The sequence below is a fragment of the Chrysochloris asiatica genome, unplaced genomic scaffold, assembly GCF_000296735.1.
Source record: "Chrysochloris asiatica unplaced genomic scaffold, ChrAsi1.0 scaffold00014, whole genome shotgun sequence".
NCBI classification, from domain to species: Eukaryota; Metazoa; Chordata; class Mammalia; order Afrosoricida; family Chrysochloridae; genus Chrysochloris; species Chrysochloris asiatica.
In genome coordinates this window covers 30,752,061-30,765,314 of record NW_006408532.1, presented here as the reverse complement: position 1 = coordinate 30,765,314, position 13,254 = coordinate 30,752,061, and the positions used below count along the sequence as shown (strand labels likewise).

At 43.0% G+C, this 13,254-nt stretch overlaps 1 protein-coding gene across 9 annotated transcripts in view; it reads left to right on the top strand.

Moving 5' to 3' along the window:
- TLE1 (transducin-like enhancer of split 1 (E(sp1) homolog, Drosophila)) overlaps positions 1–12,897 on the top strand; it is a 129,271-nt gene extending 116,374 nt beyond the window's left edge. For 7 of the 9 annotated variants that reach the window (XM_006834948.1, XM_006834949.1, XM_006834945.1 and 4 more), the window contains 6 exons: positions 2,336–2,585; positions 4,499–4,746; positions 8,285–8,432; positions 9,854–10,004; positions 12,085–12,161; positions 12,274–12,381. In XM_006834948.1, coding sequence (XP_006835011.1) covers positions 2,336–2,585; positions 4,499–4,746; positions 8,285–8,432; positions 9,854–10,004; positions 12,085–12,161; positions 12,274–12,381 — 982 coding nt within the window. Of the gene's footprint in view, positions 1–2,335; positions 2,586–4,498; positions 4,747–8,284; positions 8,433–9,853; positions 10,005–12,084; positions 12,162–12,273 lie in introns of all 9 variants that reach the window. The other 2 variants (XM_006834942.1, XM_006834947.1) reach the window with 2 other exon arrangements.
- Positions 12,898–13,254: the final 357 nt, after the last annotated feature.

Here is a 13,254-nt window from a genome sequence, read left to right as displayed (position 1 = left end):
CTCCCACTTTGGGTAGTCAATGCCCAAGTTGCCCATCCCTGTCTTCTCTGTGTATGGAGGGGTGATACTAGGCTTTTATAAAGGGAAAAATCATAGCATGTATTTCATATTCAAGCTAAGGAAGTATGTGGCTTTTAAGTGCAGGTGAGTAGAGATCTGATATCTTCAGCCTGTTTTTGACTTTGTGCTTGGTAAGTTCTTTGAAACAATTCAAGTTAGCATTAATTATGAAAGTTCTTTTTGATCAGTACACGTTGCATTTAGAACTGTAAAGGGACTGCAGAGTACCAATGAGGAGTTCTAGAAAGGACCCAGGCCTACTTCAGAGGGTGGTGGGAAGGAGGATGCTATTGTTTATGTACTGTATTGCAGACATGTGAGTCCTGATGTTAATGCGCCAGACTGCAAAGCCGTTTGAACTGCGAGGTTGGCAGTTCAAGCTCACCAGCTGCTCCTCAGAAACCCTATATCGGGTCTTTATGGGTTGGAATTGACTCGGTAGCACTTAACAACAACAACATGCAGACATATGATGGTGGTGGTGATGTACAGTAGAGTAGGGTCCGACTCTTAGCGACTCTGCATAGGGTTTCTGAGGCTGTAAATCTTTATAGGAAAAAAAAAAGCCTCATCTTTCTCCTGTGGAACAGCTGGTAATTTCGAATGGCTGACCTTGAGGTTAGCAGCCCGACTGGTAACTACTAAATTCCCAGAGCTCCTTATGCAGACATGTAGAGAAGAGATCTACATTTGAGATCTCCTAGTAGTGCCTTAGATAAGAAGCAAGTGAAAGCAGTGGTCTTCAAAATGAACTGTGCATTAATCCATCATTTGGGTGGTTGTTGTTGTTATGTGCCGTGGAGTTGGTTCCGACCCATAGCGATCCTGTACAGGGTTTCCGAGGCTGTAAATCTTTATGGGAGCAGAAAGCCTCATCTTTCTCCCACGGAGCAGCTGGTAGTTTCGAACTGATGACCTTGCGGTTCGCAGCCCGATTCGTAACCACTATGCTACCAGATTAGGACTTCCACTTCTTCCATCCTTTGAAATGTCTTTATGTATGTTTTACAACATTCTCAATCTGTGAGGGGGGTTTCCAAAAGCTCATAGAAGACTCCCATTATTTTTCAATTCCATTTTTCTGTGAACTTTTGGAAGCCCCATTTATACTAGTTTGTGGAGTTTAAATAACTAGATGGTTCTCAGAAAGAAAATATGCCTTAAGTTGTTTTGTTTTGTTTTTTTCCCTTAAGTTTTTGGTGTGAGAAAAAGGAATATACAATGAAGAGTAGTCTTGGTTGTATTTGGCTGAGGAAAACCAGTTGCTTAAATGACATAAATGAGTATTTCTCTTACCCACAAAAGATACTGTTATCAGTGGGGCATCTGTATCCTGTCTTTCTGGTCTACCGTTTTCTTCACCCATTGGTTTCCACATTCAATGTCATCTTGCCCAAAATGACTGCTGGTGTACTAGTCACCTTACTCATGGTTCAGTCAACAGATAAGAGCAATAGAAAAAGAGGGTACTTTCCCCACCCTTTTAGATTAAGAATCTCCATAAAATGCTACCCAGTGGCTTCTGACTACAATTCATTAGCCGGAACCTGAGTATACTTGGCTAAACTAGAACTGGGAAAAGGCGGTTTATTGTTTTAGCTTGGAGCTTTGCTGCCATTGATAAAGGTGGAATTCTGTGACCCAGGTAAAGTTGATTGTTGAGGAAGAAACTTGAAATCTTGTCACAAAGCCATTGGCATAAAAGAAGCTGTTTTCTCTTGATTATGTAAAGGTGACTTTAGGTCCATGCCTTGAAGTACTATGTGCAGAAAGCTGATTTTATTTTTTGTGTGATTTGAAATAGACCGTTTACTGTGTGTAATGATTTTGAGTTCTTAACGGGCTTAATCTTAAGCATTGGAAATAAGAATTTTAGACTATAGTAAGATCATTCAGTATAAGTCACATGGGAAAAGAGGTATTTTATGTTAATTTGGAAACACATTTGGTATTTTAGAATGAGATTTGAGAATTGCTTTATGGAATGGATAAACACAAAATTCTAAAATTTCTAATTTAGCACAATACAGTTCAATATATGTGCTCTCAAGATTTCTGCTGTTTAACGTTCCATCAGTAAATACCCCAGCTTGTGTTGATTTCAAAAGGACATCATAGCATAAATGAAATTGAGAGTCTCTTATTTTTTTTTATGTTTCTTAGAGCAGTGTGGAGGTAATGGTGGATCCATGTATGATAAATATCTTGTCTGTCTTCTCTCCTGCCTTCCTTTTCCCATCGTCTCTTCTCTTCCCATCCCTCACTTCTCCAAAAGTGCGTACTCCTTTCACGTCACTGCAGATGGTCAGATGCAGCCTGTCCCCTTTCCTCCCGACGCTCTCATTGGACCTGGAATCCCCCGACACGCTCGCCAGATCAACACCCTGAACCACGGGGAGGTGGTGTGTGCTGTGACCATCAGCAACCCCACACGGCACGTGTACACTGGTGGGAAGGGCTGTGTCAAGGTCTGGGACATCAGCCAGCCTGGCAACAAGAGTCCCGTGTCTCAGCTGGACTGTCTGGTGAGTGAACAGGAAGTGGAGCGCTATAGTAATTTCTCCCAGGAGGCTCAATAAGGAAATAGCTGTCCAGGCCTGGGTTTTATTCCTGTTATGAGGAAATGGAAGCCAATTCTGTTTCCCGCGTTAGCTGCTTAGCTCTTCCCACCTTACTCCCTCAAATGTAAAGATTTCATTTGTTGCCATTCCAGTGGTTATATCTCAGAATTGGTGGATTATTACTATTTTTTTTTTTTCTTGTGTTGTTTTACACACACTCTCCTTGTCTGATGTGCATTATAAAAGAAAAGGGGTTTCCCATGTAATGAATGGATGAAAGCACAAGATTAGCTTGGACTCTGATCCCTTGCAATCTGCTCAACTTTAATTTCCCCACAGCTTTGAGATAAATATTGAACAGTAAACATTTGATAAAGTGGCATAAAAGCCATCTGAACAGGGTTCATGCTTTCGGCGAGATCTGGGAGAACTGGTTTCATTTTTAGTGATCCTGGCTCTAGGAAAGGGTTAATGGATGGTGCTACCAAGAAATGAGGGCAGCCCTCAATAAAACAGGCGTGGTGAGAACACTTTCCCAAGGCGCCTAACCCACCCTTCTCAAAATGTGTGAATAACAGTTTGCATATTTCAGGGACGTGGCTCACACCAAGACCAGCTTTAAGTACCAAGCTCTGTAACCCCATTTGACTTAAGCAAACTGAAGGCACCTATCCTGCCCCTGGTATGGTACCTGCTTTCACCTTGATGTCCACTGACTCAGCCTGCCCTCCGCCTACCTGGAGACTTGTTAGGACCCAGAGAGACCCTTTCCACTAAGAAGAGGCAACATATTTTGGAGCTCCAAAGAATTTTGGGGGGATATTTTTTGTTTGTTTGTTTCAATTAAGTAACTTAAAATTTATGAAATTTAGAACTGAAACACAGCCCGTTATTCTGTAGTGGTGGGCATATTTTGTAACATTCACGACCTGTTCTGAAGTTCTTCTCATCGTTGAAAGATAGGCCATTATGAAAGCATATTAAAAACTTCAACTTTATCTGTTTGGCAGGAGAAAGATGAGGCTTTCTGCTTCTGCAAAGATTTAAAGTCGCAGGACTTTAGCTATAAGTTGGATCTTACTCAGCAGCACTTAAGAACAAGTCTGTTTGAGTTTAAATTTGAGGTTAGGAGGGTTTTTGAATGGCGGAGGTAATTTTATGATCCTTTTATATCCATATTTTAAAAAATACATTTTTGATAGATGTCATCAGGAGCTCTGGTAGTGTAGTGGTTACAATTTGGGCTGCGAACCCTAAAGTCAGCAGTTCGAAACTATCAGCTGTTCCGTGGGAGAAAGATGAGGCTTTCTGCTCCATAAAGATTTATAGCCTCAGAAACCCTGTACAGGGTCGCTATGGGTCGGAACCGACTCGAAGGCACTTAACAACAACAACATCATTTATCAGTTTCTTTGGCCTATGGATGGAGAAGCTTAAACATGACAGCAGCCATGTTACATTTCCAGTTCTCTGATAAAGATCCATCTGACTCGTGAACATAGTGCAAGCATTAGATAGAGTGCTCAGAATCATCAAAATCAAAACACAAACAGGGTCTTCAGTTCCCAAAGAGTATATAGTGGAGTGTGAGGCAGTAAAACATACAAACTGACTGTGCAAAGTGGCGTCTTAAGTTGGTTTGCATCTACTGATAATTTATTGTCATCTGTTAAGCAGGGAGTTGGGCATTAGGAACAGTTATCTAAGCATTTATGAATGCCTCGGCAATCCTGTGGGTTTATGTTTACTATTTTGAAGGATCCCGATTTTGACTACCGAAACACTTCACATTATTCACCAAGCCAGCAGTCAGAGAATCCGGCCTTATCTATTGCTTGGTGATGCATGATAGTAATTGAATTATGTCTGTTTCACAGAATAGAGATAATTATATCCGTTCCTGTAAATTACTCCCTGATGGCTGCACCCTAATTGTTGGAGGGGAAGCCAGTACTCTATCCATTTGGGACCTGGCGGCTCCGACTCCCCGGATCAAGGCTGAGTTGACGTCCTCAGCTCCCGCCTGCTACGCCCTGGCCATCAGCCCCGACTCCAAGGTCTGCTTCTCATGCTGCAGTGACGGCAACATCGCGGTGTGGGACCTGCACAACCAGACACTGGTGAGGTGAGCAGACACGGCCTTCTGAAGGGCAGGAAGAAGGGTGTTCTTGCATAGCTGGGCTGCTTCTCTTTCTGTATGCTTCTAGGTCCTCACTGCCCACACTAAGAGCCAGGCTGAGAGCTAGGTCCTGAGGGGAGTAGGGGGAACATGAATGTGCGTGCACGCAAAAACAAAACCGCACCCCTCAGTCTTCGTATGCTCCCGCATGGGTTGACCCTGTGGAGCTCTGTGACTGACATCAAGAATTTTTTTTTGCCTCCTCAATGGAATCTGTGGGTAATGAAAATGGTTAACACACTTGCCTGCAAACTAAAAGACTGAAGGTTCAAGTGCACCCAGAGGCACCTCAGAAGAAAGGCGTGGTAATCTACTGAAAAATCAGCCTTTGAAAACCTCAGGGAGTTTCATTCTCCATGAGATCACACATAGGAGTAAACTCTACAGAAACTGGTATTACTCCCATTCTTTAGTTGACATACAGAGGTTGATAAACTTGTATCAAAAACGCATCTGCTTTTGCCAAGAAATGGCATCACCTGGATTGTATGGTATTATTAAAGGGCCTTGATGCTAGATGTTTTTTTTTTCCCCTTGGCAAGAACTTCGCTTATGCAAACAGGAGCCCGCTGATAAAGGGTAACAGAAAATCAACAAAAGGATATTTGAAGAGGAGATTCCACTAACTTCACCCATAAATGATTCTAAAATTCTTGGTGTTTCTCAATAAGTAAACACGACCTGCCCTGGGATCGTGACAACTGCAAGCGAGCGCATGCAGGAGGAGCAGGGTTCTACTTGGCTTCCTGGAAACAGTCCTCCTCACCTTAGCGATTGTTGTGGTCCTGCCACTGTCCTGTCTCTGCTCGGCTCCTGCCACCTCACTCCAGACATGCTAACAAAAAGCACTAACTAAACGTCCAAGGGACGATCGGTGCGTGTTTGTTTTTCACATTTCGTGTTCACTGGGAAGCAATCTTTGCTGAAGGTACAGTTTGGGGCACAAATGAGCTGCCATCAAGACTGTTCTGACCCATGGTAACCAGTGTGTGTGAAGAAGCACTGGGCTCCTAGGATTTTCAGTGGTTTATAGGGTTTTTGGAAGTTAATTGCTATGTCTTTCTTCTGAGGTATTCCAGGGTAGACATAAACTAAGCATATGAATTGTTTGTACCCCTCTAGAACTCCAGCTTATTTGGCAGGCCCCCTCATGCCTTTGGGTTCATGTACCAGAGAGAAAAGACCATGGCAGTCATCAGGGCAGTACACAGCCTTCATATCTCCTGTGTAGAAGAGGGCCAGCATCTCTGAGCCATCCCTCTCCCTCTGAGGGTGCCCGGGTGGTAGTTGGTTTTCTCTTCCCACTTCCTGGGTAGCTCAGAGTGAGCAACTGGATCAGAGCAGAGAGCTCATTCTTCTTATAACCCAACACATTATTTTTACTTCTCTTTTAAAATAAACTTAATAAATAGCGGTTTTGAGAGATTAATTCAGTGCACTTTTTAAATACTAATTCAGTAATCCTCATTTCATCTGTATAGCTGTTATCCCCATTTTACAGATGATGAAGGTGAGGCACAAAGAGGTACCGCTGACCTGTGTTGTATTGTACTACAGATCATGGTGGGAATGAGGTAGGAGCCCAGATATCCTGCTCTCTTGAGTAGCTTATCTGTGCCAGCTCCTGGGGGAGTCAGTGAATACTTTGTAGGTATAATTGGGGCACTTTACTGACCTTTCTCTTTGTGGACTAGCTGCCTTTATGTGGCTGCTCTATGAGACAGGGCAGTGCAGAGTCTACGGAGCACCTTTGTATCTACCGTGACCCGGCACATTTGTGAACAGTTGTAAGATTTGTCTTTTGGGAGTCTGAGAGTAGAGTGCTGAGATGCGTGGGTGCAGGGCCGAAGGAGCACGCAGGTAACTCTGTAAATCAGCAGAGAGGCATTGTTAGCCACGGATTGAAACTATTTCATGAGGCACTGAGGTCAAAAGAAGTCAGAGTCTGAAGGGAAGAGGAGGTCAGTGTACTTCAATCGCTGGTTGAGGGCGAAAGTAATGGCACTTTAAGAAGTTGAGCAGATTGTTTTGGGCGTGAGGTACAATTGAAGTAACCACACATGGAGGGTGAGGAGGCGGCTAGGTGTGTGGTGGAGAGGACTAGAACTGGATCCTGAGGTGAGGAAGTTCATACAGTTTGAGGAGAAAAAGCATTTGCAGTGATGTCCACATCTCGTCTCAGCATTCAGGCAACAGTGGTATTTTTTTCGTAATCAGTTTGCTACTGAGTGGCTCTGACTCAAAGGGATTCCATGTGTGTCCGAGTAGAATTGTGCTTCCTAGGATTTTTAATGGCTGCCATTTTGGAAGCAGTTCATCAAAGCCTTTATTTCAAGGCACCGGTGGGTAGACTTGAACCACTAACCTTTTTGTTAGCAGCTAAGTGTGCTGTTTTCACCACCTCAGGACCACCCTTTCTTCTGTTATACTCTTTAAATTCCAAACTCAGCTTGAAAGTTTGGAGCTCTGTGGGATTTGGAGTTGACAGGGGACAATGGGGTAAGAGAAAGAAAAGGTCGTCTTCTCAACGTTGAAATGACCAGTAAGTTCTTTAATGGGTCTTACTTAGATGGTTCACTTCAGTGATGTGCTTGCTCATCAGTCATCCTATTGACTTGAGTCACTTGCCTGCCAGCACCCCTGAAGCATACAAAACCAAGTCCTGAGGGACAGTTGCCACTGTATTAAACAAACTGCCAGCCCCGTAGTGTCTCACATGGACTCTCCCTCATAGTCAAAGGTTTTTCAAAGCCTGTGCTTGGCAAATCTGTTGGTGGATTGTTTCTGGTGGTGGGTTTTGAATAAAGCATGAGGTTCCTCTTTAAGACAACAACCTTATGCTGAACTTTGAGCAGGGTCTTACTGAGGTATGCCTCAGCTATTAGCTTTGTCTCTGCTCAACACCTCTGCAGTCAGGAGGCTGAGGTGACCCTTATCGCTGTGAGTTCAGGTTTCCTAACACAGCATGCATTCTAATAGAGCCAACAAGATGGAGGAGACGAGAGCTTGTATACTGTTAGCTTGCAGGTTAGAACTGGGAGCTATTCTGGGGTCCCATGCTTGTCACCTAGCCACTTCTTTTCCACAATTGAAATGTAGCCTTTATCTTGGGGATTTTGTGTCTTTCTCCCCCGTGACCCCCAACTCCCTTTTATTTTCCTTTAAACATTTTAATGAACCTGGGGACTAGTTATACCTTTTAGATAGTTTGGTAAGAAAAGCATAAGAGCATATTTTCACCGCTCCTATGTAGTAGTCTAAGATGGCATCCCATGTCTTTAGCGCTTGGATCATGAAAAAAGAAACAGAAAATCGGCTGTTGCTGCTTCCTAGCCTCCTCAGGGGAAGGTTAGTTTGATCTTGCGCGTCAGCAGACACCAAAGGGATGACACACACACACACTCAGAGTCCAAAACTAACAACACAACAGTGTTTCCTTGAGTTCTGGCAGGAAATCATTATTCAATCTGGTTTGTTTTATCAGGCAATTCCAGGGCCACACAGACGGAGCCAGCTGTATTGACATTTCTAACGATGGCACTAAGCTCTGGACAGGCGGTTTGGACAACACGGTCAGGTCTTGGGACCTGCGTGAGGGCCGACAGCTACAGCAGCACGACTTCACGTCCCAGGTGACTGACGGTCCCCACCCCAGCCTGTGTGAGGTGGTTTGTGTGTATCATCCTTCTCCACCCTCCCTGCCCCCCAGCACCATAGTGACTAGGCCAGAAGGGCTAGGGCTAAATTTAAGATACAAAAAATTCAGAAGTCCTGTTGATTTAAGACATGTAAGCTGTGTTATTTTTACATGAGCTGGTTGAAGGAACTGGTGCAATGAAGAATAATAGTTTCCTTTCAGCAGCGTTTGATCTGTTGTACATATTCTCCTCATCTAATCTGGCTGGACCACAAGGTCAGTGTGAGCTACACGGCCAGCTGTTCAAACCTGCCAGTCGCTCCTCAGAAACCCTATATGGTCCCTAAAAGTCAGAACTGACTTGGTGGCACTTAACAACAACCATCTGGGGGTGAGAAGTGATGATTGGATTCACTGCTAAATAGTGCTTGAAAACACAAGCAGGGATGTCACCAGGAGTGGAGAAAACTGAACTTCTCAGAAAGTGAATTCCTCTTCCTTGCATCTGGCACCTAAAAAATTGAAGAGGTCTCAGTGGAAACCATTTTTTCCCTTACAAATAAACAAGAGTCGTGGCTGACTAGAATCATGGAGTTGTGCAGTGATACAAAATTAGCCACTTTGATTTTGATTGTGAAAAATTATTTAGATGTCAAGTACCGGAATCCAGTCTTGTTTGGGAGAGAGATAGTGTTGGCTATTGTTAGTGCTTTTCTGATGATAGAATTGTTGTTTTGATCACCACTTGGTGTTTACTTTTTAAAAAATAAATGTAATCACACTGAGGAGGGAAAAATAGGAGAGAGTGGAAAACAGCTATCCATATGACTAACTTCCATGTCCCTGTCAATGTTTTATTGAATTTTCTTACAGTTTAACTTGCTCCAGTCCTTTTCTAACTTACGTAGGATACTGTTGTTGATTTGCCCTTTTTTAATGTATTAGGGAAATTTTCAAATGAAGTGCAAAGTATAGACAATGTTCAAGCATATAAGTATATGGAAGCACCAAGGACTGTGTAGCATATAATGGCTTTAGTTTCAATATCCATTAACTCTTTGTCAGTCTTTATTATCTATTATACTAGCCTAACCCCCAAGCATTGGATTATTGTAAAGGAAATCCCAGAGATTCCCTGTCATTTCATCCGTAACTGTTCTCTGAACTCCCTCCGTATACAAATACCATTATCACTAAGAATACATCTTTAGTATTGTAACATGCACTGTAAGTGTTCACATTGTTCTAGTTGTTTCATAATGGTTTTGTACTGTGTGGTAGTCTCAGATGGGTCACTTGCTGTGTAGAATTTCCTCCAGTCTGGATTTTGCTGATTGCATCTCCCTATTCTTGTTGCCTCTTCACTTCCTAAGTTTATTGGGGAAACTAATCTGTGCGCCTGTTCGCCTTCTTTAGATCTTCTCACTTGGGTACTGCCCTACTGGAGAGTGGCTTGCTGTGGGCATGGAGAGCAGCAACGTGGAGGTTCTCCATGTCAATAAGCCCGACAAGTACCAGTTGCATCTCCACGAGAGCTGTGTGCTGTCCCTCAAGTTTGCATATTGTGGTGAGTTCTCCATAAAGGAAATTGGGAGACGTTCATGGTCTACATGGATATTACTTCTTAAAACAAGGAGATCGTATGTGGAAGAAATGGTGGAATTGTTCGTTTGATCATCACTTGATGTTTACTCACTTTTTTTGTAATAAATATAATCACACTCAGAACAAGTAGATGCAACAATTCTCTTGTCTTAATATGTCCCTCAGTAATGTCTGTTTCAAGGAGACCTGCTGGCCCTGTGCGCTAAGCATTGTTCTGCTACCCTCAAGGTCAGCAGTTCAAATCCACCAGCTACTCCTTGGGAGAAATATGAGGCTGAGTGTTTCTGTAAATATCTGTTGTCTCAGAAATCCTTAGGAGTGGTTCTACTCAATTCTGTATAGGGTTGCTACTCAGACTAGACTCAGTGGTAATCCCATTTGACTAATAACTTGTTTGTAGTGGATAACCTAGGGTGGGATGAGGGTGTGATTAGTTATCACTCTGAAGAAGTACAAGGAGTACTAGTGGACTGTCCGGTTAAGTGCCGGACTGCTAACCACAAGGTCGGCAATTCAGACCTACCAGGCACTTCGCAGGAGAAAGAGGAGACTTTCTGCTCCTGTAAAGAGTTACAGCCTTGGAAACCCTGCAGAAGGTCGTCAGGAGTCGGAACAGGTTTGATGGAGTAGTGGGGTTCTGGGTGAGAATTTATGGGAAAACGGGCAGGACTGGTAGAGATCGTTATGGACCGACCAGGAAGAGGAATATTTAGATGCACACAGACTCCTAGACTGCAGTGAGCTTAAAGAGGACTGAAGTACGTGTTGACACTTTTCTTGTGCACCATAGGTAGTTAAATAGTTACAGAATGGTTGAATGTGTTCTGTTTTGTTTTTTTAAGTTACCATCAAGTCTATTCTGACTCATGGCCATCCTGTATGTGTCAGAATAGAACTCTGTAGGGTTTTCAGTGGCTCAAGTAGATCTCTAGGCCTTTTTGGAGGTGCCTAGAACCCTGTACCAGGGTCGCTAGGGGTCAGAACTGGCTCAATGGCACTTAATAACAAGAACAACAACCGTGGGTGCACTTAGGTTCCCAGGTTATACTGCTAACCACAAAGTCAACAGTTTGAATCTATCAGCTGCTCTGATGCATTTTGCTTACAGCCTCAGAACCCCTGTGTCCTGGTGTGGTGTGGTGCTGTAGGATAAGCTCTGGACAGCCAAAAGCAAAGTTAGTGGTTCAAACCCCCCAGCTGCTCCTTGGAAACCCTATGTTGTTATTAATTGCTATCAAATCAGTTCCAATTCATAGTAATCCTGTATAGGGTTTCTGAGTAACTGATGGTTTGAACTGCCAAACTTGTGGTTCAAAATGACCTTGCGGTCCAGTGTTTATCCTACAGTGCCTAGGATGCCTGGAAACTATACAGAGTCACTGTGAGTCAGAAGCAACTTGAAGGTATTTAATAATGAGACAGAACTGACTTAATAATAGCACACAACAACATGGGTGGACTTGAACCACCAACCTCTTGGTTATTAGCAGCTGAGTACATTAACCATTTGCACCGATGATGATTGTGGATTGTCTCAGATTTCAGAGCTACAATAGAGCCAGGGACTCACTCCAACAGATGAGTAGCTGTCACTAAGCACGTTTTATGTGCCATACATGCATCTAGCATTTTACTTATATTATTTCTTTATGGAGCTGGGCTACAGCTTCGTTGACACAGTATTTGAGGTCTGATGCTACATGAATCCAGTGGCTAACACAGTAGTTTCACAGTGAAGGCCAGACTAAAGTGTCTCCTCTTCCCACTCAAGCTGTACTACTCAAGGCAACCCCTTATGAGTCAGGTACAGTCATAGGATTCTCAGTGCCTGGTTTTTTCAGAAGTAGATTGCTAGTCCTTTCCTCTAAGGTGTCTCTGGGTGAACACAAACCTCAAACCTTTCAGTTAACAGCCCAACTCATTAACCTTTTGTACCACCCTGGGACTCGTTTGAAATGATGTGTTTGATTAGGAGGACTATGCTTTCACTGTTGTAGCAATCTAAATCTTGCTACAACTCCATGTTCCTTCACTAATTTTAGGTAAATGGTTTGTGAGTACTGGAAAAGATAACCTCCTCAATGCTTGGCGGACCCCCTACGGAGCCAGTATATTCCAGGTAAGTGTGTGCTCCTGATGAAACCACAAGCGAGGAATCCTGGGAGGAGGGAGCAGGGCCCCTGTGGATCTCAGCTTCACCTAAACACATTGTCTACTGTTTTCTCTTCCAGTCCAAAGAGTCCTCATCAGTGCTTAGCTGTGACATCTCTGTGGATGACAAATACATAGTCACTGGCTCAGGGGACAAGAAGGCTACAGTCTATGAAGTCATCTACTGAACATATGTGGTTTAACATTTATAGTTGAATTGGGCCAAAATGTTTGGAATTTGTAGAAATAGAAACGTCGTAACTTTCAATGAAAGAAAGAAAACCTGTTTCCAAGTCTTGACACGCAACTTCTACAAAGGAGGTGGCAAGTCCATCAACAGAAGGTCACCTATCTACTTAGACCACGTGGAGCACCCTGGCAGAGTGGATAAGAGGGGCCAAGGGTGGTAGGATTGAGGAACAGAATCTGCTGGCCCATGTTAGACCCCGTTACTTCCTTTCTGTGTGATCTTCTGCCAGTTGCGTGTTGCCTGAATGTGAGATTACCTTTCTGTTCCTTGCAGTTCACCTCACGTTCCACCCTTTCTAGAGCAGTGGTCTTTCCAATGAACTTGTTTCCTGGTTTTGCATCTTGTGAAATGTTTTGTTTTTGTTTTTGTTTTTTGTATTTTTGTTGAAGGTTAAACATTTGTATAAATTGTAAATATATTTGGTTTATTACAGTAAAGGCTTTAGTACCAATAAGTGTTTTTTCTTTTTCTTCTTTATTGTTTTCATGGAAGCTTTGGCATTATTGATGTGGGTTGTTATAAGCAAAGTCCAAACATTTATAGAGGAAGTTTTGAAATGCAGCCTTATTTTATGAATACATTTGCTTGTGGACTCCCTTGTTGCTTACACAAGAACCTAACCCATCAAAAGCGTTTGGGTTACTGGAAACTCAACAGTAGAAATTGTGAGTAATTAAGCAGTTTATTTGGGAAGCTAAAATTACTTGATCAAAGTTCATTATTTTGATGAACAAATTAAAGCTCTACGCTTTCCTGGTGATTCACTCAAAAACAGAATATTGTTTTCTGTAAGATGCCTGTTGTTGTTGTT